The sequence below is a fragment of the Tenrec ecaudatus genome, chromosome 11 (genome assembly GCF_050624435.1).
Source record: "Tenrec ecaudatus isolate mTenEca1 chromosome 11, mTenEca1.hap1, whole genome shotgun sequence".
NCBI classification, from domain to species: domain Eukaryota; kingdom Metazoa; phylum Chordata; class Mammalia; order Afrosoricida; family Tenrecidae; genus Tenrec; species Tenrec ecaudatus.
The window spans coordinates 48,496,895-48,522,532 of record NC_134540.1 but is presented as its reverse complement, the minus strand read 5'-3'; the positions used below and the strand labels follow the sequence as shown (position 1 = coordinate 48,522,532).

At 45.8% G+C, this 25,638-nt stretch overlaps 1 protein-coding gene across 2 annotated transcripts in view; it reads left to right on the top strand.

Annotated features, from left to right (window-relative positions):
• The first annotated feature begins 281 nt into the window (after positions 1-281).
• Positions 282-25,638, top strand: part of EPSTI1 (epithelial stromal interaction 1) — a 152,081-nt gene continuing 126,724 nt past the window's right edge. Inside the window, exons 1-3 of one of the 2 annotated variants that reach the window (XM_075563031.1) lie at positions 282-603; positions 19,551-19,609; positions 22,211-22,294. In XM_075563031.1, the coding sequence (XP_075419146.1) occupies positions 425-603; positions 19,551-19,609; positions 22,211-22,294 (322 nt within the window). In that variant the 5' untranslated portion in view covers positions 282-424. The remainder of the gene's footprint in view (positions 604-19,550; positions 19,610-22,210; positions 22,295-25,638) is intronic. The other variant, XM_075563030.1, reaches the window with a different exon arrangement.

The window sequence follows — 25,638 nt, the reverse complement described above, 5'->3', positions numbered from 1 at the left end:
CGGTGTCCGAAGACAAGTATATTGTGACCCCTTCGTCATGGTCTCAAACCATCAGGCAGTCACCTCACTCTGGGGTAACCCTAAAGCCTCTTTCAGGTTTCCAGGTGTCCTGGGCTGGCTGATCGCAGTGATCACCGTGACCCTTTAAGGTGGTGGTGAGATCTCCACCCCTTTCTGTGCCCAAACTGACTTCCTGGGGCTGCTACGCTTGGGAGTTCCAGGCCCCCCCCCCCCCCCCCCCCCCGTAGACAGGAAGGAAGGGGAAATCCCTCTTGGCTGGGCGCCCTCGAGGGCTGATAAGGAGAAATCGAAACTTAGCTGTTAAAACCGCTGCCCCAGCTCTTTGGAATCTCATCTCGAGGCTCCGCTCGCCCTGAGCCCCAGCCCGAAGCACAGGCAGCGGCCCTGGCTGGCGCCCTGAGCCATGTACACCCACAGCAAGGTGGTGGGCTCCCGGTTTGGGGCCACCCCCGCCCCCCGACCCGACCAGAACCCCTCTGCTCGACGCCAGGAGCTGGACCCCCTGCGGGCCCAGAGGCTAGGCTCAGAGCCCGAGAACCCCGGGGGAGAGAGCTCCAAGTTCAGCGGCCAGACGCCCCAGCAGTGAGTATTTAACCGGCAGGGTTGGAGGGAGGGAGCGGAACGCCAACGGATCTCAGGTGGCTCTGGGGGGATGGAACTTAGAGCTCCGCCCGCGGACTGGATTGCGAGGGAGCATTCCTTCCTCTAGAAAAGCGGTCATGAATGGTCTTCGAAGTTTGAGTCCGTTGCTAAACATCCCAGCCCCCCCCCCCCCTCCTCACGCCCTTACAGGAAGCGGAGCCCCTGAGTCCGGGACTCTACAGCATTGAAAGATAAGCGTGTGTCGAAACCACTTTCGTATGTTTTCATGACCTAACTCATAAGGAAGCCTGCTTTTCTTTATTGTTCCCTAAATAAACGATCTTGTCTGTCACCAAGTCCAGGGGCAGAGAAGGAATGTCACCTGGGGTGATTAGTGGTCCCCACCCTGGTGACTCCATTTGCCCCATCTCCCATGAGAGGTTTCAGGTTGGACCAGTGTGAATCACAGGATTTTCATTAGCTGATTTTCGGAAGTACCTGTCAGGCTTCTCTCTTCCGGGTCTTTCTGTCGGACGCTCCTCTGAAACCTGTTCAGCAGCCTAGCAGCAGGCAAACCTTCAGTGACAGTTGGGTAGTGGCTGCCATGAAGCCCACTGGTCAGGAATTGAACCAGGGTCTCCCACCAGCAAGATGAAGATTGTAGCCCTGAATCACCACAGCTGCTTGTTTGATGGAGGGTAGGTATTCACTGACATGGGTCAATTCTGACTCATAGTAACCCTGCAGTCTCTGGGGCGTTAAGTCAGTCATACAAGAGTAAAGAGCCTGGTCTTTCTCGCTGGGAGCAGCTGGTGGTTTGGAACTGCTGACCTTGCACAGGTTAGGAGCCCTGCTGATAACCCCGTAGGCCACCAGTGTTCCTAGGGTAGGCACAGATCCAAAGACTCCCTGCCTCTAGTTGTAAGCTTCCACCCCACCGACACTCCCAGAGCAAATAGGCTCCTAGAAATAGAGTAGACTGCAAAATGCTTCCAGGCTTATTGTCTTTGGCTTTGATCTCTCTCTCTCTCTCTCTCTCTTACACACACACACACACACACACACACACACACACACACACACACAATGTTGTGCTTATCCATGGACTTTCCTGGACACATTTATTATGTAGAATGCCAGTGAATCCTGTTTCCTCCTTAATGCAGTGACCAGCTTCTGCTCAACCCTGCTTTCAAAGGAGACCCAATGGCCTTGTCACATAAGCGTTGACTGCTCACCATGACGTATACGGTTGGACTGATGACATCGCGGAGTTGTCATTGACTCCATGGCCCTGGCTTTTGGCCTGTGGGGTATGGTTTGCAGAGACATTTCTGCCTTTTAAAGACTGCCTCAATGAATTGTAATTGTCCCACAGGTTTTATATCTAGCCCTCCCCCTCTCTTTTCCCCATAAACTTTCATAAACAAATATGGGTTGCTAAGGAACAGTGTCTGACCTTATAATGAGTACATAGTAGATTTCCTTTCATCATTTAATTCTGGGAATAATTTATAAGTCAGTCCAGCTTTTACTACTTTTGATTGTAAAACTACCCTCAGATCAGGCAGACGATCGGTGTGATTGCAGAAAAGGTGGCTGTTCTTCGCTCATCTTTAGAATAATAGGTGTCTCGTAACAATAGAAGCTCATTAATTCAAATAACCTAGAAATCTATAAGCTGCAACCTTTCATAGTAATAGGGGGCATAGACACTTTCCCTTAGGTTAATGATAAACATCCTTTACCTATCTTCTCCCCACCCCCATTATAAAGTGTCTATTTAGGCATAACCACTTATGAAAGGGCTTCAAAAAGTTAATGGAAATTGGAATTATATAATGATGGATTTTTTCCCCATGAAGTTTTCAAATTCAGCTCTTATCATCTCATAGGAAATAGCAATTGCTTCTAAGATATGACAAAATAATAATTTATAAATTTTCAAGGGTTCATGAGGGAGAGGGGAGTGAGGAGGAGGGGGAAAAATGGGGACCTCATGCCAGGGGCTTAAGTGAAGAGCAAATGTTTTGAGAATGATGAGGGCAATGAATGTACAAATGTGCTTTACATAATTGATGTATGTATGGACTGTGATAAGAATTGTATGAGCCCCTAATTTAAAAAATATAGCAATCGCTTCTATCAGTTTTCTTCTCTGATTATAAGTTGCACCAGCATTTCAGGGACCCAAATTACTCAGAAAGGGGCAGTTTTCTGATGAACTATCCAGGCCTACAGCCCTCAGGTCTGGGAGCCTCATGGCGCCATAGTTATGCATTGGGCGGGTCAGCAGTTGGAAAGTACCGGCTGCTCCTCAGGGGAGAGACAGAGCTCTTTATGTAAAAAGTTCCAGTTTCCGTAACTCTCAGGGGCAGTTTGGTTCTCTACCACAAGGTCACTATGAGTTGGAATTGACTTGCTGAGAGTGAGTTTGCTCCTGGTGGTGCTGAGGGATGTGTTGGGCTAACCACAAAGTCAGTAGTTCAAACCCACTAGTCACTCCTTGGGAGAAAGACAAGGCTTCCTACTCCTACAAGGTTTCCAGTTTCATAAATCTTATGTAGGGCCACTATGAGTTGGAATCAACATGATGGCAATATTTTTTGCCTTTTTTTAAAGATTCTGAAGATCTTAATGCTAATATTTTGTGATTTCTAAGATTTGCAAATAGGCCATTATAGAGCACATACATGGGAGAGTTTAGGTAGCCTTCATAGAATTCTTCATTTTTCTCTATATTGTTATTATGTTTTTACATGAGCCAGTTTCAGGAAGCAGAGCTTTAAGCTCCATTCCCTTGCAGGTGTTAACATCCGAGATGATGCTTGGCCCAGTCAGGATTCTTGTTACATCTTCACGAGCCACCTCTGAGGAGCCACCTCGATTGTCTCCTTCCTCCTTAAGGTTTCTATGGGATATTTTTTGGAAGTAGAGTCCTATGGTTTTTCCTTAATTTATTTTAATTGAGGAGTTCCACTGACCCATCGACCCTGGGTGACACTGCTGGTATTTGAGAAACCAATGTTATAGCAACATGCCAGCCGCCACAGTGAGACAAGGTGACAAAGGATGGATCTGCTGCTTGAAGGACTCAGACTGACATCGGATCACACCAGCTCAGGCACCGTGTTGAGGTCATGTTCATTGCTAATGTTTTACAGGAGGATAAGAATCTTTGGAAAATCCACATTTCCCTTCTTTTTTAAATCCCCCTTGCTGTTGGAATTTAGAGAATATTCCCTAGTTCCCTTTCATTAGTTTCAATATTTGTCACCACCTTCTTGGTTTAAGTCAAGGAAATAATCCTTGTAACTGATCCTTTTTCTTCTCTGTAACCCCAAATCTCAAGAGAGAATGGAGAAAGGTTTTGCATGATCACTAGTCCATGACTGTCAATCCCCGAGTTCTCTCCTCCTCACTTAGAGGGCATCATGTCTACTCGTATCAGACATGGTGGGGGGTTGAGAGGAAATCCCAAGATGGCACAAATGGCTAAGCCCTTAGCTACTAATGGAAAAGTTGGTGGTTCAAACCTACCCCGAGGCCTGTTGGGAGAAGGGCCAGGTGATCTACTTCTGAAAGACCTCAGATAGTGAAAACGGGGTCACTGTGAGTCGGAATCGACTCAGGACTCTTGGCAAATGCTTTTCTGTTTTGCTTGCTTTATGTAGCACTATACAGCCATTATCTCACTAGTATTTGTATAAATCACTATTTCATTATGATGTATATCTTGAAATCCTGAAGTACAACTTTTTTTTCCAATGTCTAAGAGCAATAAAAACTTTGTAAGTCTTCTTGATTCACCTTGTTTGAATCTGGCCTAGCCACAAATTCACATGGTAGCAAACAGTGTAGAGCCTGTCAGAACTGTTCTTCATGATTTCTTTCCCATGATGACATTTCACTTACTTCTCTCCATGGAATGATGAGAGAATAAACACAAAGACGGAGCAGGACTGGACAGGGTTTTGGTCCCATCGGCATAGGGCTACCATGGGGCAGGGTCCCACTGGACCACAGTTAACCATGTGAATGCCATGAACTCTCCAGCTTCTCCCTGAATAATAAGGGCTGAATAACACCCAGTGCTCTGAAATAGCAGGACCCCAGAAAAAAAGTTCTGTGATGGATTCCACCGAGTCATGTTCTTAATGGCTCAACATAGATTGCTCTTCATTAGGGAACTATTTAATTCCATCTCCGGGCAAGGCTCATAAGCATTGAGGAAGGTTGTAAAACAACAATTTAAGTATTTTTTAATTTTTTACATTTTATTAGGGGCTCATACAACTCTTATCACAATCCATACATATACATACATCAATTGTATAAAGCACATCGTACATTCTTTGCCCAAATCACTCTCAAAGCATTTGCTCTCCACTTATGCCCTTTGAATCAGGTCCTCTTTTTTTTCTTCAACAATTTAAGTCTTAACCACAATAATAGGGCTCAGTGGGCTGGGTGGGGGGGGTGCCTCAGTGATGATCACATTCTAATACCGTCAAGCCGGACAGCTCCTGTTGGACTGATTTTGGAAATGAGAAATGTTAGAAACAATGCCGTCTTGCGGTAGCCCAAGGTAAATTGGCTGTGACGTGCAGTAGTTAAACAGGGTGCTCTCCTTAGCCCAAGAGCTATCAGTCGATCTTCTGTGAAAGGAGCCGTGGGGGTTCAGTAAATAAATGTTCAGCTGCAACACTGGCGGTTCGAACCAGCCCAACAGAACCATTCTCTTCTGTCCCACGAGTTGGAGCCAACTTGATGGCACACGGAACGGGGACGGCGACACACAGATTCATACAGCAGTGATCTGCAGGACAAAGATGTGGCCGTCTGCCTCTGTGAAGCTTATCGCCCTGGAAACCCTCAGAGGAAGTTCTGCTCTGTCCTATAGGGTTTCTGGGACTCTGTTTAAGGCTAGGTTGTCGAGAGAACAAAATCAGTGACACTTATATGTAGATAAGAAAGAACCTTATGCTGAGTAATTTTATATCTAGAAGACATTCCAGCCCAGCTGAACTCAAGTCTATACTTGGGTCTGGTACTCGTGGGCGCCCTCTTCTGAGTCACAGAGCTGAAGGCCCATGCCCCAGAAAGGTAACTCAGGACACAGGGAGACCAGAGGCTGGCAGGTGCTGCAGAGCGTGGATGCAAGGTCTGGGGAAACATGGCAGGGCACCCACAGCTCCCAGGTGGGCTCCCAGGGTCAGCAGCACACATGGCACTGCCCCTGGGGGTAGATGCGGAATCCCAACAAGGATGAAGGTAAAGGGCAAGAGAGATGAGGGGTCCCCAACGTCTCTTTTATACAAAGGTCACACCTTCCAGGAGACACCTTCAGGCTGTGATCTGACTGGTAGGGTGGACCACACCTTACACTTTCATACCAGTTTAAGTTGACATAATATCTAACTACCACGGAGCCAGAATTGGCAATGAGGTTTGGTTTAGCATGGATGCCCCCAACCCTTAATCTTACGCTAAGCATCTCACTGGTGTTAATACATGTTCCCTTCACAAACAACACCACCAACAACACCTGGGCATTGTATAGGTGAGAAAAAGGAGTCTTGAGAGAAGAGATGCTTTTCCAAGGTCTTGTGAGTCTTTTAGTCAAAGAATCAAGACTTAGATTTGAGTCTGTTTATGAACATCTGCATTCTTAGCATGATGTGGAGCTAGACGAGGTAGGGATCATGCAACTAGCCAACTTTCTATTAATTGTCATACTGTCACATCGAGAAAATAGAAGTGCTGTACGTGAGTGCTCAGCTGCTAACTGGAGGGTTGGAGGTTCAAATCCGCCCGGTGACTCTGAGGCAGAAAGAGCTGGTGTTCTGCACCTGCAGAGATTATAGGAAGCAAACCCGATGGAGCAGTTCTGTTCTGGCACAGGTACTGGGATCGACTAGATGGCAGCCAGAAAGAGCTACAACAGGGGTGGCGAGAAAGAGGAGCAAGGCCACATGGCTGAGTGCTTACTGTTTGAAGCGATCCGAATGCAGAAGCAGTTTGCAAGAGTAAGAGTACGTTTGCCAGACTGCTTTCAGTTCGTTGCAGCAGGCCTGGTGGGCCTGTGTTCTTTTACTGTCACTGTTTCTGAGCCACCTCTACGATTTATTAGCTTCTGGTGATTTTCCAACTTCGAACCACTAGCCTTTAGTGAGCCATTGCAGCAGAGTCTGTGTGTGTGTGTGTGTGTGTGTGTGTGTGTGTGTAAATGAGGGTGTATATAACCGAAACACCAGTGTCCCCAAACAACACTTGCCCTTACTAGGTGGGATGCGCTTCTGACGTTCACATATTCTGTCCTTGTTCATGAAAAATAAATCCACCAGGTTCATTTCATCACCCCCGATGGGTTAGAACCCACGCCTTGAAAAGCGCAGTTCTAGGCTGGAACAAGAGATGGTTGGAGCGGATGAGGGTAAAAGACACTTGGGTTTGATTAGATCCAATCTCTCTTAATCTTTATGCAAGATGGTAGAAATTATGGCCTTATTTAGGGTGAATTTCCTCCTCTCCTGAAGTAGGTTCAGCATGCATTTTCAGTTTTCCAACTCTTGGGGAGCAATCATTTTTGTTCAAATACAATATCATAAAAAATGAGTGGGCATTTTTCAAAAAGTTTTTGACAGCTGAAATAGTGAAACAATAAATCAACAGGATGATGAAAGCTTAAAACTACTTAATACCTATAATAATCAGTAGAGGCATAGCAAAAAGGAGGGTAAACTTCGTTCAATTACACAGTAAGGTTACTCTCTTCAAAGCCCATGGAGTGCCGTAAGGGCATGCATATTGTTGAGGTTAATTGCTTCTATTTAGAATGTATTTGAATCTGAAACAAAAGCCGAACATGGGGAAAAAATCAAAGGGAGAAGATGGCATTTGGAGGGGTCTGTTCTCTATCAGGGAATCGGCCCATGATGCTTCCTTTGTTCTGTAATGTTTATAATTTTCTTTTCCAAAGATGAAGACTTAAAAGAAAATCCATTAAAGTCCTGTAGTAAAACTGAAGGCATTTACGGTCATGAGAACCTGTTGTCTCGTCTTGGAGAGGGACAGTGTTTTACTCTCGTGGTGCCCGTGTGAGTGTGCTTTCTACTCGTGTGTGTGCACTCTACTCTTGAAAGAAGATCTGAGCCTAACTTCAATAAATCCTAATTTCACATATTTACCCATTTTATTAAAAAGTCTTGGGGAGGCTTGTCCCTGATTATAAAAAGTAAACTCACACCACCTGGTTCTAGAAACCCAAACATTACAAAAATAATATTGAGAATGAAAGCCTCCTGTAATTTCAACCTTTCGAAATAACTGCACTAACAGTCTGGTGTAAAGAAATCTTTATTTCTAAAACACGAGGCACACTGCAGCTCGTCATGGCAGGCAGGCCATCTTACAGCCGCTCTGCCTTTTAGTTGTTACAGCCAATAGGAGGGCACAGGCGGGAGGAGAGAAATGCTGTTTCTTAGCTTTGGTTTAAACTCTACCGATCTCATTATTTAGTTGGGCAATGAAAAAAATGTTTTTATAATAGAATAATCAATAACATCTTTAAAAAAATCATTTTATTGGGGGCTTGTACAACTCTTATCACCATTCCATCCATCCATCCATCCATCCATCCATCCATCCATCCATCCATCCATCCATCCATCCATCCATACATCTATACATCCATCTATCCTTTGTGCCAAGCACATTTGTACATTTGTTGCCATCATCATTTTCAAAACATTTTCTTTCTAATTAAGCCCATGGTATCAGCTTCTCATTTTTCCCCTCCCTCCCCCTTCCCCTGATAACTTATAAATTATTCTTTTTTCCTGTCTTCCTTTCACCCATCTTTATGTTGTCCATTCCCCTGGGAGGGGGGTTATATGTAGATCATTGTGATCGGTTCCCCCTCCCCCCCCCACCTTCCCCTTCCCCTCCTGGTACTCTCAATATCTGTTCTGAGGAGTTTATCTGTCCAGGATTTCCTCTGTTTCAGCTCTTATCTGTACCCATGTACTTGCTCTGGTCTAACCAGACTTGCAAGGCAGAATTGGGGTCATGATGGGGGTGGGGGGATAACACCTTCTTTGTAGTACTTAGCTCTAAGTTATTTAAATTCAGTCTGATAATCAGGAAACAATCAAGGAAAATCTGTACTCAGAAATCCTGTAAGACCATTTACCTGGCCTCTTCAAAATTATTTGTCATGAAAGGAAGAAAAATCTCAGGGAACCATTCCTATGTTACAGGAGTCAACAGATGTGACAAACAACAGGACTCTGCTGTCATCCCGATTAGATCCTGGATGAGGTGGGGGTGGGAAGAGTCCATTAAAATGGAAACAGCTGGGAAATTTGAATGTAGACAGCCTAAACTTCTTAGATGTGATACTGTTATGTGACTGTTTCAGTTCATATACACATGGGATTATTCCACACAAAATATGCTTAAACATGTCTCTGTGATCAGTGGATGATGGTGCCCAAGGTCTGTCAGTATTATATTTACTTTATTCTTGTTACAGTGTCTTAATAAAAGAAAGAGGGACTCAAGTAGAAAGAAAATGTTCTGAGAATGATGATGGCAACAAATATACAAATGTACTTGACACAATGGATGGATGGATGGATTGTGATAAGAGCTCCCCCAATAAAATGATTTAAAAAAAAACCATGTAACCAAAAACAAAATTAGGGAGGGAAGGAGGGAGAGAGAGAGAGAGAGAGAGAGAGAGAGAGAGAGAGAGAGAGAGAGAGAGAGAGAGAGAGATTGATTTTATATCACAGGAAAAATGATTTTTTGAAGTCGGGGCTAATATTAAAATGTAATAAAACCCAAGAGGACATCTTTCTAAATCATTGAAACTGTGCAACACGTTCACAGGTACACTGGCCCACAGAAAACCACAGGTTTTAGATGGATCAAGCATTTGAAGGAAAGTTGTGAAAACTTCAACAGTGAGCCAAGCGAGATTTCACTGTCAACCTCAATTAATATAGGAATTGTGGCTCAAGTCCAGAAACTGGTGGACGAAGATGTGATGGCAGTTGAAGTCGGGATCTCACATGGCTTGGCATTTTCAATTTTAAATAAACCTTTTGAGCTCAGCAAGCGTTTAGCTTGATGGGCGCCAAGAGCTTGCATGAAGATCAGCTAGCTCAAAGAGTCCATCTTGCCAACAGTTGTTCTTTATGCACATGGAAGCAAATGAAGATGGTTTTACGGAATGATTCATAACTGGGACAAGTCTTGATTGACCAGTATGATCCAGAGAGCAAGGTTCAGTCTGAACAGATGCTTCCATGGGGATCAGCTGGGCCAGTCGATTTCAAGACAGAGAGCTCGGCTCAGAAGTTACAGCCCTTTTGTTTTGGGATGGCAAAAGAGTAATCTTGACAGAGTCTTGAAAAGGATACAGGATGATCATGAAGGTTTATTATGAAGACGTTTTTAGAAAACTGAAAACTGCATTGATAGAAAAATACCGGAACCTTTTGCATGGAGGGATTTTTCCCCCCATTACAAGGTACCTGTGCATTCTTCTAGAATACCGAAAGGCTGTCCTATGGCCATTCTGTTGAGAAAACGTACCCATCCATTCTATAGCCCTTCATATTTAAAACGAACATGATCAGAGTCCCCAGATAATGCCAACACAACTGTTTTTACATGGTGTGCATCAAATGGTGCAGGATTCTACAGGGAGGGGTCAAAGAGATGGAAGTACTGCTTTCGGAAGTTATAGACCTAGATGGCAGCTAGGTGGAGGAACAATAGCATCACTTTGAAACTTTGTGCAAAGTAACATCTTTTGTTCAAATAGCACCAACTCTTTAAAGAGGTCCTGTGCAGCAAATTTACACAAATTCAGTGTGTCACTCGATCTTGAGCAGTTTCATGGTTTGATGAGCGGTTTCATGGTTTCACACAAACCAGAAGAGAGCACTGCTCTCACAGATGTAGGTAACCTCATGCCAGAGTGTATGGCGTGATAGGCGTCTCAGGGCCCACCCAACACACCTTAGCTGGAAAAGTCTGTAAAACTGCCAACCAGCATAAGCACAGGGTGGTCCGGAAAGACATCATGGTTTTTTTGTTTTGTTTTTTTCAACTTAAGAAATGCGCAATATACAAAACTTAGCTCAAGGTAGATCAATACCTATATATCAAGGCTAAAACCATAAAACCTTTAGAAGACAACAGGGGGGAAAAGCAAGATGAATTCTTAGATATGAGACTCAACAAACAATGAAGAAATTGGATACATTGAACGTCATCAAAATGAAAAGTTTTGGTGACCCAAAGGAATTTTTCCAACACAGTTAAGAAGCCGTGTATAGAATGGGAGGAAATATTTAGAAACTATATATCGGATAGGATTATATACATAAACTTCTATATCTCAACCACAGAAAGGCAAACAATCCAACTTAAAAATGGGCGATGAATTTGGGCACTTCTCCAGAGGAAATGTGTTGTTGTTAGGTCTTGTCAAGCCAGTTTTAATTCCGAGGACCTCATGCTTGGTAAGAGGAGGGACCGGGCATAAGAGGAAGATCCCCAACTAGGTGGATTGATACAGTGCTGCTACGGCGGGCTCGAGCATCACAACAGGACAGTGTTGAGGATGATGCAGGACCAGATGGTGTTTCCTCTTGTGCTGTGAGGCGGCACTTAACAGCAGTAAACCATGGTCCTGCATGGGGATGCTCCTGTGTCTGTGTGTCCATTTGTGTCCATCCTTTTCCTAATTTCTACAAAGCTGTCAATTCTACAACAACTGTGATGATCTTGTTTGTCTCCTCCTTCTGGGTGTCTACCCAGTCCTGCAGCAGGAGCTGGGAGTTACACGGATTACGGAACTAACTAGCTTTCCATCATCTCCTGTCAGACCATGCTGTGGGCTGTGCAGGCTGAAGGCCCAGGGAGCACAGGAGGCAGCAGAACCTGCATGGGAGGCCCATCCTGGGGAAGGCCTGGTAGAGCAGGCTTCGTTAGGGTCAAGGACATTTGCTCGGCCATTATCTGCTTTTGCCTTTTTATGTTTTCCTTGAGAATTTGCCCAGCTTAAGATCACACTTTTAGAAACCCGAATGCCTCAAGTATTTCGATGCCATATTGACTAAAATTACTGTCAGGCACGTCTCTTGCAAAGCACACAGGAAACTACTGTAGTATGGAGAAAAAAAGAACCTCTGTCTTGTTCTTTAGGGCACCTTGGAGGCATCATGGGCTAGATGGTGGGCTGCTGAGGGTAAGGTCAGCAGTTTGAACCCACCAGCTGCTCTCTAGAAGCAAGAGTTACAGCCTCTGAAGCCCAAAGGGGGCAGTTCCACTCTGCCCTGTAGGGTCTCTGAGTCATGATTGACTTGATGGACGAGATGTTGAGTTTTTGAGATCTTGTACCTTTGGCTTACCAGCATCCTTCTTCCCTTTAATTGATGTGCACAAAGGTAAGATTTCTTGATTGATGAAAACCGCAACCTAAGCTTTTGTAGAACAATAGACTTCATAAGGTCAGTGGCTTGCCGTCTGCTTTCATAATAATTACAGCCTTGGGAACCTTATGGGACAATTTGACTTTGGCCTACGGAGTCTGATCAGCCAAGTTTACACTGGCTGAGTGGAGAGTTCATATAAGGAGCCCCTGTGGCACAGACGGTTAAGTGGTTGACTTCTAGCCCAAAGGCTGGCTGTTTGAATCCATCCAGCAATTCTGTGGGAGAAAGATGGGACAGTGATCCGCACCTGTAAAGGTTAAACCCAAGAAAGTTCTATGAACCAATTCTATTCCACCGCCCGCTGGGGTTGCTATGAGTCAGGATTGACTAACAAGCACCCAATAATCACAGACTTCATGTGCTGTGGTATCATGCTTCACGTGATCTAATTATCACCCAATCTTCTACACCTACCTGAGATTTATCATTGACAGCGTTTTCTCTTTCAGTCCAGTCGATGTTGTTCCCAATTAGAAATTCAAATGACATCTGGTGCGGTTTGTACACACCAGGGGAGATATTTATGTAATCCTTTAGCAAGCCAAGAAATTTCTCATAACTTCAGCACAACAGTTTTTTTTTCCCCCATGGAGTGCTTCTTGATGAGGAGTTATAAAACCGTGCAAGGATGCGCGCAAGTGAAGTGCTTGTGCCTCTCCAGAGAGGCCGCCCAGGCAAAAGCCTTCTTCATTAGCTTGCCCGCGTAGCAGGGCATGTTTTTTACGGGTCTGCTCCTTGTCTTACGTTATTTTCTCTGATAGCCACCTTTGGCATAGGCCGCTGCTGGGGCTTGGTTGAAAGGAAATAATCTTACAAATTGAGATATTTCATTAAATTTCAATGAGGTAATTAAGGAAACTCATTTTCAAAGATATACATTTATTTCAGGAGCTTGATTGTTGCTTAATCTGAAAACGACCAGAATTCTAAATATAGGTTGCCTGGGCTTGTCTAGATCCGCAGCTCCTCGGCCCCTGCTCCCCCAAATCAGCAGCTTTGAATCTCAGCATGTTGAAAGGGTGACCTCAGGGTTAAGACAGCAGAGGCCCTGGCTCCCTGGCTGTAGGTTGAAACTAATTGGCTGAAAACATGAATAAGTTATACTTGCTGTTCCTGTTGAGAAAAAGCTAGGAGAAAGGGGCAGATATTCGTAGCTGCAAAGGCATGTCACACTGCCACATGACATTAAACTAAACAAATTTTTTCAAAGCACTTATTTTCCTGACTTAAGCTCATCTTTTTATAACCTGTAAGAGAAATAGAAACACAATTAGGTGGAACCATTTTCCTGTGAATATTATAAGATGTTTCAGATTTGGCTGTTGTTAGCGAATAACTCGTTTCTTGGAGCATTGCTAAGAAATCCGTTATTTCTGGGACCATTGCCCTTGAGCCTAGAGGGTGTGTGTGAAAATGCTTTTAATGAAAAGCCTCTAATTTCAACAAATCTAGATCATTTTCTCTCTGTACTGGGGTCTGTACTATGCCTGGATATCTGTTGGCTGGACACATTGATCTATTAGCTACCAAAGTCCTTTTCTTAAGACTAAAGAATCCAGGCATAATGTTGTCAGACTTAGATTGAATGGAATTTGAGGCTGTACAGTAAACGTCTAGAATAATTGTTTCCAAATAATTATCTTCCAAATCCTTGGAACATACCAGGAGTGCCTTTTTTGAATGTTAAAATATTTAGAAAGGAGATCCATTGGGTTTTATTCTCAACTCTTGTCACACACACACACACACACACACACACACACCTACCCCCCCCCCCCCCCGAGTTTCCATAAGAGAGACTCATGGACTTGGAAAGCTCCTCTGAGGCTGCGGTGAGAACAAACAACACCAAAAGCATGTGTGCCACTTCAGATGCTGTGCTTCAAGCTCCAGTTTTGTTGTTCTTCGCTGAACTTTTCTAAGGCCCTGGGTGCCTTGAATCTCCTCTGCCTCGGATCTCTCTGTGCATCATTTGCTTCGACACTGGATTCTGTGTCTCTCCCCGGGTATGCTCCGGGTTGTGGGTGGTTCCTGACTCACACATACAACTCATTGCTGTCGAGTCGTTGACTGATACACGGCAACCCCGGGTGTGTTGGAGGCGAACCGTTCAGTGCAGGCTTTTCCATGGCTGACCTTTTTGGGGTAGATTTCCAGACGTGACCTCTGAGATATTGCTGGGTACACTTGCACCTCAAGTTGTTCAGTTAACAGTCAAACATGTTATCCGTTCGCAGCATTCCAGGTCTGAGCTCCAAGAGGAGCTCTTGTGAGGTGGTCTCTTTCTTGGTGTCTCTCTTGGCTTCCCTTAGACCTGATGCCACGACCCTTCCATACAGTTCCTCAGGTTGTGGTGACCCCTCAACCATAAAATTATTTTCATTGCTAATTCATAACTGTAATTTTACTACTGTTGTGAATCAGGCGACCCCCGTGAAAGAGTTCTTCGCCCCCCAAAGGGGTCATGACCCACAGGTTGAGAACTGCTGTCTTAGACCCTAACATGGCAAACCCCGAACAGGTGATTAATTAAATAGGTAGCCTTGCTTGGAAGTTCTTGCAAGTTCTTGCAAGTTCGTGTAAAAGCCAGTCGTAGTTTACGCTTTCTACCGTGAGTTGAAAAGTTAGTGGCGGTCATCTCACTGGCTTTGAGTCTCAGCACAGCTGCTTCATTTAAATGTAGTGGTTTGGACTGTGATAAAACATCTGTGCGTTATCAGTAATTAATGCTTCATGTGCTTGGCTGCTAACAAGTTTCAAGCCCCGCCCCCCAGAGGCTTGAGGTGCTGTGGAAGAAAGCCAAGGGGCTTGTTTCAGCGAAACAGACTATTGACCGTCTTCCCAAGTACAATTGAACTCTGACACAGCTGGGTCCCATGCGTCAGAATTGACTTCCTATCACCTGGTTAGTTTGTTACCTTCTCTTTTGCCCCAAATAGCCTAAAACCCGCCATAGATCTATACCTGTGGTTCTCAAGGTGTGGCCCCAATCTAGAACATGAGTATCACCTGGACAGGTGTTTAAAAATGCAAGTTATCAGGCCCACTCCTGATGCACTCAGTCAGACGCTCCAGCCCTTGACAAGCTCCACGAGCTGTTTCAGGTGCCGCCGGAAGTTTGGGAAGTTCACCTCTGGGCGTGGTGGGGGAGGCGCTCCACTGGGCAGTTGAGCAGGCTTCAAAGGCTGGGCAGCACTTTGTGGCAGGCATTTCATGTGTTATCCGGCATCTCATGGTTTAGACTCTGCAGAAGGACCCACCACTGCCTTATGCCCAGGGTTCCAAGGTACGGCCTGCAGAATTGGTGTCCCCAAGCCCCTGCTAATGTGCTGGCAGGTGAGGAGTGACAGTGCACAAAGACTAGGAACAAGGGATTCATTGCCAGCGGCAGCCTCCTAATTTTGTATTCACAATTTTGCATGTATCCTCGGCTGCACGTGCAATGTCTGCGGATTGACACTAGGTAATTGGGCATCCAGCAGCCCCATCTGCATGCAAAGGTGGCCGCATACCCCCCATTTAGGAGTCTCAAATCAAAGCCCAGTGTGGGGTTGGCTGAAGAGGCACCACTAGGAAAATAATGACACAAGGAGCCAATGGTTTCTGTTCATCAGCACTTCTGCTCTCCACTGCTCAATCTTTGCCAATTTGGCCTTTAGAGTGGTGCATTCTGGGGTGAAGAGAGACTTCCAAGAGTACTTTTTTTAAGCCTCTGCTGTAAGACTGATCGTGTTTATCCACAGCATTTCCCTAAAACAGCTCCCACACGGATACTGCCTTCTGTAGCTGTGTTTTTGCTCTGCTAACTGTTCACGCTCCTGTGGAGCCATGTGGATCATCTCAGAGCAGATTCACTCCCCCGCTCCCCCCACCCCTGCCCAGGACAGACTGACCAACTCCTCTCATTCCAGTTCTGCCCACTGTTAGCGAGCAGCTACTTTGTGCCAGGCACTGGCCAGGTTCGGGGCGTGCAGCGATCAGCCAGGTACAGTTCCTGCCCTCACAGGCTCACGCTATGTTAGCCGCTGCCCAGGGCCTCAGGGTAGCGTAGTTCTGCAATGGCGCTTTCTCAGTATAGCATTCCCTGATCTCCCAGGTTGCGCTCCTGTGGATGAGGGGCTCGGGGGTCACACGCCTGTCAGTGTGCCACACTGCGGTGGTGTGATTGTGATTGTAGTGCTGGAAGCGGTGCCACTGTTATTTCAAATACCGACAGGGGCACCCACCCCGGACGGACAGGTTTCCTTGGTGCTTCCAGAGCAGCATGGATTAGGAAGAAAGGCCTGGTGATCGACTTCTAAAAATTAGCCAGTGAAAATCTTCTGGATCGCAACAGATTGTTGTGCTTGTTTGTCTTGAACGCAAGGCTGGGAGGACTCAATCACTGGGGAAAACAACATCTCTAGTGAAGCACACCACCCAGTAACTCCCTCCACTAGTATCCATACCAGGACCAGGTGTTCTTCCTTCTAATGAATTCTAACCAAACTCGCAGCCACAGAGTCCATTCAGACCCCTAGCAACCCTGTGTGATATGGTAGAACTGCCTCTGGAGGTTTCTGAGACCTTACCTCTTCATGGGAGTAGAAAGCTTTGTCTTTCTCCTGAGGAGCAGATGGTAGTTTGGAACTGCTGACCTTGTGATTAGCAGCCCCAACATGTAACTGCTATGCTACCTGGGCTCACCTTCCGTGTTAGACACTCTCCTTATTTCCAGACCAAAATTCACTGCCACTGATGTGATCATGGCTCGTTACGACCCGATGGGCATACGTAGAATTGCTCCTTTGGGTTTCTAAGCCATCTTTTCCCCACGGAGCGACTGGTAGGTGTGAAGCATTGACTTGTGGTTCGCAGCTCAGTGTGTACCTGCAGCGGTCTCCTCAGCCATACCAGTGACCACAAGGGTGATGGAGGACTGAGCAAAGTTTCATTCTGTTGTGGATGGTGTAGCCATCTGTCAGAACAGCCAGCCTCTGCCAATCGTGCGGGTCCGTAGGTGAAATTGTACAGCGATAATATATAAAGATCATAGTAAAGTCATAGAGATAGGAGAGATAGAAAAGAAGGTAAAATAAAGGAGCCAGACACATTTCATGGTAGCTTGCTCACCTCTGGAAAGGTCATGATCTCAGCAGCCAGGTCTGCACAGAGAGATGGAGGAGAGAGGACAGTGAGCCTCTATTTCTGACCAAGGCCTATATATACTTAGGTGTGGCATACAAGCCCCCCTGATTACAGGTAACCACATACGTCACAAGAAGGGGCTGTCCAGTAAACCTACACGTCATAGGAAGGGGATGAGCTAGGGGTGTACACAAAGCTAGGGGTACACATGTGACAAGATGGGCGGGCCCTACACTCAAGGTGGCAGCCTAACCTTGGGCACTCTTGAGGGGGCTCGACCTTGTCTCGGGGCTCTGCTTCAAGGAAACAATCCACTATCCCCATCAGAAGGGAGTGGGCCCTCCTTACGGTGGGACAGACTCTACAGTCTGATTGCTGTAGATGGCTGATAACCCTCAGGGAGAATAACCTCTAAGCCGCTTGCATTGACCTCCAAGTGCACAGTCATTTACCATGTGTAGCAAGCAGTATCCTAGGTTTGGCATATATGTGGGGGAGACAACCTGGGGAGAAACCATTTTGCACCCCACAGCCATCTATCCAGACAGGGGATGGGCTTGTCCATCCCTCGGGCTCCATAAGGCCGCAAAAATTATCAGTACCACCTAACATCACACACCTGCCCAAAGAGAAACAATTCCATCTATCACACTAGGGGTAAGTTAATTAAATGTTTACCCAACTATAATCAGCTAATTTTTAAATTGGTAATTTTGTATGGGCCACTAATAATGTTATAAGCTTCAAAGTGGCCTTTGTTTGAAAAAAGATTTCATACCCCCGATGTAAGGGCACAAGACTGGCCAGCTGGCTACTCAGGTAGATAATAAAGAGCGCAGATGGTCGGCGCTCTCAGGAAGTAAAAGATCCATAGGTGCTTCCTGCGCTCTGGCTGTGATGTGGAACTCATGCATGAGAACGGCGGTTTACATTCATCCTAAAGGGACTTGTGCATGAGGACCACCACAAAGACAGCCGGCCAGGAGCCAACCCTCTTCAAGGGCTTTGCATTTCTGTGTTTGACAGTAGGCGTGTGTCCTGCATTGACATTATAAGCTTGGGGAGGACAGATGCATGCTTGGGTCGTCATCTTCCTATCGCCTGTAGTTCCTATTTGGTGGTGATTTTGATAAGGAAAGAACCCCGTGGGAGGGGATGGTGGTGTAAGGTCTCTCTCCTGGACTGGATTTCAGCCTCGGTCCTTGGCTCCCACGAGAAAGATTTCACGCCGAAGCCGGGCTCGTGATCCAAGTGAATTTAATGAAAGTTCAAAGAAGCATCGGGTTTTACGCGGCACCCATAGGATTCCTTTGACCATGCGGCCTGGCAGAGACTGCTCCGGGACACGCAAGGATCTCTCCCTTCCCACGGACACGACCAGACCACCCAAGCAAGACAAGACAAGACCCTCTCCCTCTTGGTTCCTGCCTTCTTAAGGGTTCCGGGGGAGGCGTGGTGAACGACCCCAGGTCGATCCCATTGGCTGAATTGCAGTCACCTGGCCCATGTTGGCTGCTCCAGGTGTAATGCCCATCTCCACCCACTGGCAGGAAAATCCAGCTTTGTCCTTTGCTGGCTCTCCTGGGCATGCGCAAATGGACTTCCCAATTCCCTAGGCTAAGCTACCTAACAGTGGTGGTGGAAGTGGGCTGTGCACCGAGTTGCTCTCCACAAGGTCGGTGGTTTGAACTTAACCTGCTGCTCTGTGGGGAAAAGAAGTGAGGCTGTCTCCTCTCATAAACATTTAAAGTCTTAGAACCCCCCAGGAGCAGTTCTTCCTTGTCCTGTGGGGTCACTATCAGTTGGAACCGACTCAGTGGCAGTGGGGTTTGGATTTGGTGATAAGGAGAATAATGGTAGCTTATATGCATCAGTCACTCTGTGAGAGAAAGGGCTTTCTACTCCCTTGACAAAGAGTGACAGGCTCAGAAACCTACAGGGGAAGTTCTACCCTGCCCTATAGGGTCTCGATGAGCCTGCACTGACTCGATGGCCCTGGGTGTGGTTTTGTATGGATTACTAGCAAACAATTAACACACTTGGTCGATGACTGAAAGGTTTGAGCTTCAAGTCCACCCAGAGACATCTTATAAGAAACACCTGATAATCCACTGCTAACAAACCAGCCACCGAAAACACCGTGGAACACAGTGCTAATCTGACTCATATGGGGCTTGCCAAGGGTCAGAATGAAAACTAAACAAATTGGCGTTGAGGGGCGGGAACTGTATGAATTAGTAGTTCCTCACTATAATAAGCTGGATTTTTATTCTTCCTTTTTTTTCTTTCTCTCTTTCTCCATCCTAGCACTGGAGCATATACCCTGATAACACCAAATGAAACCCGGAGAAGCAAGCTACAAAGGAGTATGTATATATATATATATTCATTTAACATTCAGATGGTCTCACTTTCTTATGGAGTATAATGTGCTTTGGTCTGAATGTTTTTTATTTCTTCATTTATATAGACTTGCCAGATCTTACCAAGGGTTTTCTTTTTCATTTCAACTTTAGTAGTTTCCTTCACTGCCATCGAGTCCGTGCCGACTCACAGCGACCTATAGGACTGTGTAGAACTGCCATGTGGGTTTCTGAGACTCTCTTAACCGGAAGAGAAAGCCTTGTCTTTGCCCTTCAGAGTGGCTGGTGGTTTCAAAGTGCTGACCTTGAGGATCATAGCCCAACTCGTAACCACCACACCACCAGGTCTCCCTCTAGTTATCTCTTTCTTAATGAGTCCATTCAATTCTTTTACATTTGTTCACTATTTTACTCTCTGGAGCTTTGGTAGTACCGTGGGCTAGGCTCTCTGCTGCCAACCAAAAGGGCAGCTGTTTGAATCCACCAGCCGCTCTGGGGGAAAAAGATGTGGCCATTTGCTTCCCTAAAGATTCTAACCTCAGAAACCCATGGGACAGTTTCTCTCTTTCCTTACAGAGGTGTTGGGGGCTGGAATAAACGCCATGGCGATGAGTTTAGGTTTGGGTTGGTTAACAACAGTGCTGCCTTATTACTAACAGAACTCAGCATATGACTAGAAAACTCACATTTCTGGAAGGTTTGTTCTCAAGCCTTTTGCCACAAGACCTATCTTGCCCTTGTCAGGTTGGGCTGACTGCTGATATTTTTCATGAGACCGTGACTATTTTGGAAGAAGACTGGTTTTATTCTCATTCTCATAGTGACTCTATAAGACAGAGGAGAACTGCTCCTTTGGTTTCTGAGATTATAACTCTTTATGGGAGTAGAAAGCCTCTATTCTACATAAAGCGTGAAATAATATGGCGCCCCTTCCTTGATCCTCCTTATTGCTCTTTAGTGGAATTACTACGTGTCCTCTTGTGTTCATGATTTTCAAATGTTAAGAGTCTACCCGCATGTGCTTGGTGTGTGTCAGCCTCCTTTCCCTGGACGATGAGCCCCTGAGTGCCGTGATGACCCATTGGGCTGTGATCGGCAAGGTCCCCACTTCAAAGCCACCAGCTGCTCCCTGGGAGGAAGACAGGGCTTTCTACTCCCGTAAAGAGTCTCAGTCTTGGAAATCCACAGGGGCAGTTCTGCTCTGTGCTATAGGGTGCCTGGGAGTCAGCCTTGAGGGCCGCAGGGCCATGTTTTCTTTTTCCTGCTTGAACTTGGTGCTTAACAGACCCGAGGGCTTGGTGCTAGTCCACTGCAGTAAAGGGGGTGTGGTGCACAAGCATGCTGTGCCTCCCCAGTGCACATAAAAGCCATGCTTGCATGAGCTTGTCGTTTAGTAAGTGTGCAATGGTGGAATTATGAAAATGTCTGAAATAGCGCGAAAATACCCCAATGTGACAAGACACACACAGCGAGTCCATGCCATTAGAAAAACAGCACAGATAGTCTTGCTCTGTGCAGGGCTGCCACAGACCTTGTTTTGTTTTTTTAAAGTGAATCTGTAAAGCACAGTACGGAGAAGAGCCATCAAGAGAGCCTCCAGATAGAAATGGTGCCATGTAAAGACATAGCATGGTAGTATAGAGGTGGAAGGAAACGTGAAGCTTTTTAATTCACGGCGAGATGGCCGCGAGGCTGGTTTAAGCCAGGCACGCAGCAGGGAGGCCAGTCCAAAGCTTGTGTGCTCGGCTTTTTACGAGGTGGTTCCTAGGAGCCTGTGCCTCCCCATGGACCCTGGAGCACAGCAGGAAAGGGTGCTCACCAGACAAAAGGAGCGCGCCTTGAAGGTGTGCCACATTAAACACTTGGCAGGAATCCGGGGCTCAGTGTTCTCTCGTTGGACTTTGAGACCTCACAATGACAAAGAATAACTTCAGGATGAACATTTTGGGCAAGCAGTCAGGTCTAATGTGAAGACGGGTATGCGGGTGGGGAGTCAAGACCAGCATCTCTGGCTCCCCCTGATGCCCCGTGGGGAGGGACTACTTGGGGAATGTAGGAGGACATCAGGCATCAGCACACACAGGAAGATGGATTGACGTGTTGGCTTCAACAAGGAGCTATAGAGCATGGGCACCACTGTGAGGGCGGTAGGAGACCTGGCACTGCTTCCCCTTGTTGTGCACAGAGTTGCTATGGGTGAGATAGACTCGCTGGCACCTAACAACAGTGACATGTGGCCTAGCAGATACGCACTGGGCTGTAACCCTCAAGGTACGCGGTTTGAAACCACCGCATGGTCCCTGGGAGAAAGCTGTGGTGTTCTCCTCTCCACAACAGTTACTCTCTCCGACACCCACACCGGCAGTTCTACTGCCCCGACCTATAGTCACTATGAATTGGAATCCATCCCACCGCAGGGAGGGTTTGTGTTTGCTTGTTTGTGTTTTCTGGCAGTGCTGCAGACAGAAGCCGGCTCTGCCCTGGGGTCATGCTCACAAGTAGTTAGTGACCCTTGAATGGTCTGTCTTCTACTATGAAAGGGGTGAATTAGTTTCCTTTGCAACTTTTAACAGTGGATGCTTTGCTATTTCTCCTCGTCCCTAGTCGCTGAGACGGAGCTGAAAGACCTGGAGACATGGAAGGAGCAGAACAGAGCTAAGCCAGTTAGCCTGGTGCCAACACGGCTGGGTAAGCCGGAGGCCGGGGCCCTCTCTGGGTCCCATTGACACCTTGCACATGTCTGCCACTGAATGCACATATGAAGTGGTTCGATGGCTGTGTTGCTTGGGATGGAATGTATTTAAAGTTGAAGTGTGCAGGTACACGGTTGCTTTTGCTTTTCCTCAAGGAGCGAGCCTACGATGCCACAGTAACCAGGAGTAACATGACGGCTTAATTGCTAAATAATTCAGAGTCCCTGAGATATACTGAGCTCTGAAAAGAGCTTACCTGGGGCGCTGCACACATCCTGTCACTTCGCTTGTCAGGATGGGAGTAAAAAAAAAACGGTCACATGCATATTAATCACGGCAATAAAATGCTAATGCACCGGAGAAAGGAACAGAGAGGTAGTTCCAAAATTGACACCAGGTGAGTAGGGGACCCAGGGGCAGGTGGAAAGGAAGCCGGCATCACCTGTGCTTTCCCATCTAAAGACACAGACCTTTGAACCTCTGAGCGTGCATCAGGGTGGTGAATGGTCCGGGAGGCCTCTGCTGGGTGTTTGAATCATTCCGAGCTGAGGCTGCCGAATGGGAATTATTCACGTAATTTCTCCTGGTCCATCCTGGCAGCAGTTGAGAGATTCCAGGGCTGAACATCTAACGTCCAGAGATTTAGTTTAACTCAAACAGGGCTGGAGGCGGGGGCCACTGGTGGTCCTGGAAGTTTCAGAGAAGCAGTTCGTTACCCCCCACTTCCCACCCCACCAGATTACAATTTTAAAAGAAGCTAATTTGGAAATTTTTTAACAAGTGAAAGTAATAGTTTTATTGTTTAATTTCTTTATGTGAAAGGAATTAAATTTTTTTTCTTTTTAAATCATTGTATTGGGGGCTCATACAACTCTTATCACAATCCATACATACATCCATTGTGTCAAGCACATTTGTACATTTGTTGCCATCATCATTCTCCAAACATTTGTTTTCTACTTGAGCCCTTGGTATCAACTCCTCATTTTCTCCCCTCCTTCTCCACCCCCACTTTCTTACAAACCCTTGATAATTTATACATTATTATTATTTTGTCATGTCTTACAATGTCTGACCTCTCCCTTCACCCACTTTTCTGTTGTCCATCCCCCAGGGAGGGGGTTATATGTAGATCTTGGTGATTGGCTCCCCTTTTCTACCTCACCTTCGCCTGCCCCTCCTGGTATCGTTACTCTAATTATTGGTCCTGAGGGGTTTATCTGTCCTGGATTCCCTGCATTTCCAGTTCTTATTTGTTCTAGTGTACATCCTAAACAGATGGTCTAACTGGATTTGTAAGGTAGAATTGGGATCGGGATAGTGGTGTGAAGGAGGCATTAAAGAACTAGAGGAAAGTTGTGTGTTTCATGTTGCTACACTACACCCTGACTGGCTCGTCTCCTCCCTGTGGCCCTTCTGTAAAGGACTGTCCAGTTGCCTACAGATGGGCTTTGGGTCCCCAATCTGCATTCCCCATCATTCACAATTATATTATTTTTTGTTCTTTGATGCCTGATACCTCATCCCTTCGACACCTCATGATCACACAGGCTGGTGGGCTTCTTTCATGTGGGCTTTGTTGCTTCTCAGCTAGATGGCCACTAGTTTACCTTCAAGCCTTTAAGACCCTAGATGCTATGTCTTTTTTTTTTTTTGAAATTTTAACAATTTATTAGGGGCTCATACAATTCTTATCACAGTTCATACATATACATACATCAATTGTATAAAGCACATCTGTACAGTCCCTGCCCTAATCATTTTTTTCTCCTCTTTTCTTTTTTTACATTTTATTAGGGACCCATACAACTCTTATCACCATCCATACATATACATACATCAATTGTATAAAGCACATCCATACATTCGATGCTATGTCTTTTGACAGCCGGGCACCATCACTTTCTTCACCACATTTGCTTATGCATCCACTTTGTCTTCAGCAATTGTGTTGGGAAGTTGAGCATCATAGAATGCCAGTTTAATAGAACAAAGTATTCTTGCATTGAGGGAGTACTTGAGTGGAGGCCCAATGTCCTTCTGCTACCTTAATACTAAACCTATAAATATATGTACATAAATCTATTTCCCCATCAGCATATATAAATGTATTTACATATGTACATGCCTATATTTAGACCTATAAATGCCCCTTGCCTCCTAGTTCTTTCCTCTTACAAGTAATAGTTTTATTTTTGTTTTGCACTGCACCTTGCAAGAGGGTTGATCTGAAGTTCCCTCTTTATGTCGAATCAGCTGGCTCATCCTGATCAATTTTTTCTTGCTTAACTGTGCTCTTCAAATGGGCTCTATGGGCCTCATTTCTCCTTTGGTCTTAGGGTGACATGAGAGTAGATCCTTCCTTGGTCTCTTTGGTTTTTCTCAGTTAGTAAAGTGGACCGAGGCCATTGGGTATGAATCTGTAATTCAGCAATTATAGCATACATTTCCTACGTACCGATGATAGCTCTGTTAGTAGACTAGTAATGCTTTTCCTGTCGGCGCTCTGGTGGTGCAGTGGGTCCTGTGCTGGGCTGCTCTCAGCAAGGTCAGCAGTTTGAAACCACCAGCTGTAGGAGAAAGACAGGCTTTCTATTTCCACAAAGAATTACCCCTGGGACACCCACAGGGGTGGTCTCATCTTGTCCATAGTGCCCCTGTGAGTCAGAATCAACTTGACACAGTGAGGCTTTTGTTTGAGGCTTCTCCATTGCTCTAGCCCAGGCCCATTTTAAGGTAGGAAGCTGGCAAAGGAAAAGGGGTGGGGCTAATTTTCTCCCTAAGGTCTCCTCTCCCCTCATAGCCAGTTCAGGAAAGGGACATAGGTAAGTGTACCAGTCCTGGCTTTGAAAGGCTGGGAGTATACTTACAGCTTTCTCTCTCTTTCTCTCTCTCTCTCTCTCTCTCTCTCTCTCTCTCTCTCTCTCTCTCTCTCTCTCTCTCTCACTCTCACTCTCACTCTCACTCTCTCTCTGTCTCTAATCTACATTTCCCTTTAGAGAGAAGATATCTTTTTCTTTGGGCTGTTGTTTTTCTTTTCTTTGAAAAGTCAAGCGCTTCCAACAAAACAAAGTTCCTACCTTCATGGAGCTTGCAACTCAGTGGGCGACCTTAGACATGTCAGGGTCAAGCTGTGTTCCACAGAGCTTTCCAGCTTGGGAAACACCCCACTAGGTCTTTCCCCTGTGGCCTCTCTGGGTAGACTTGAACTTCAAACTAGTTATCAGCCAAAATTATTGATTTCACAACTCAGATACTCCTACACTGAGCTTAAATTGTAATAATAATCACTTTTATTTACTGAGTACCTATTACATACAGGATCCAGCACTTTATATA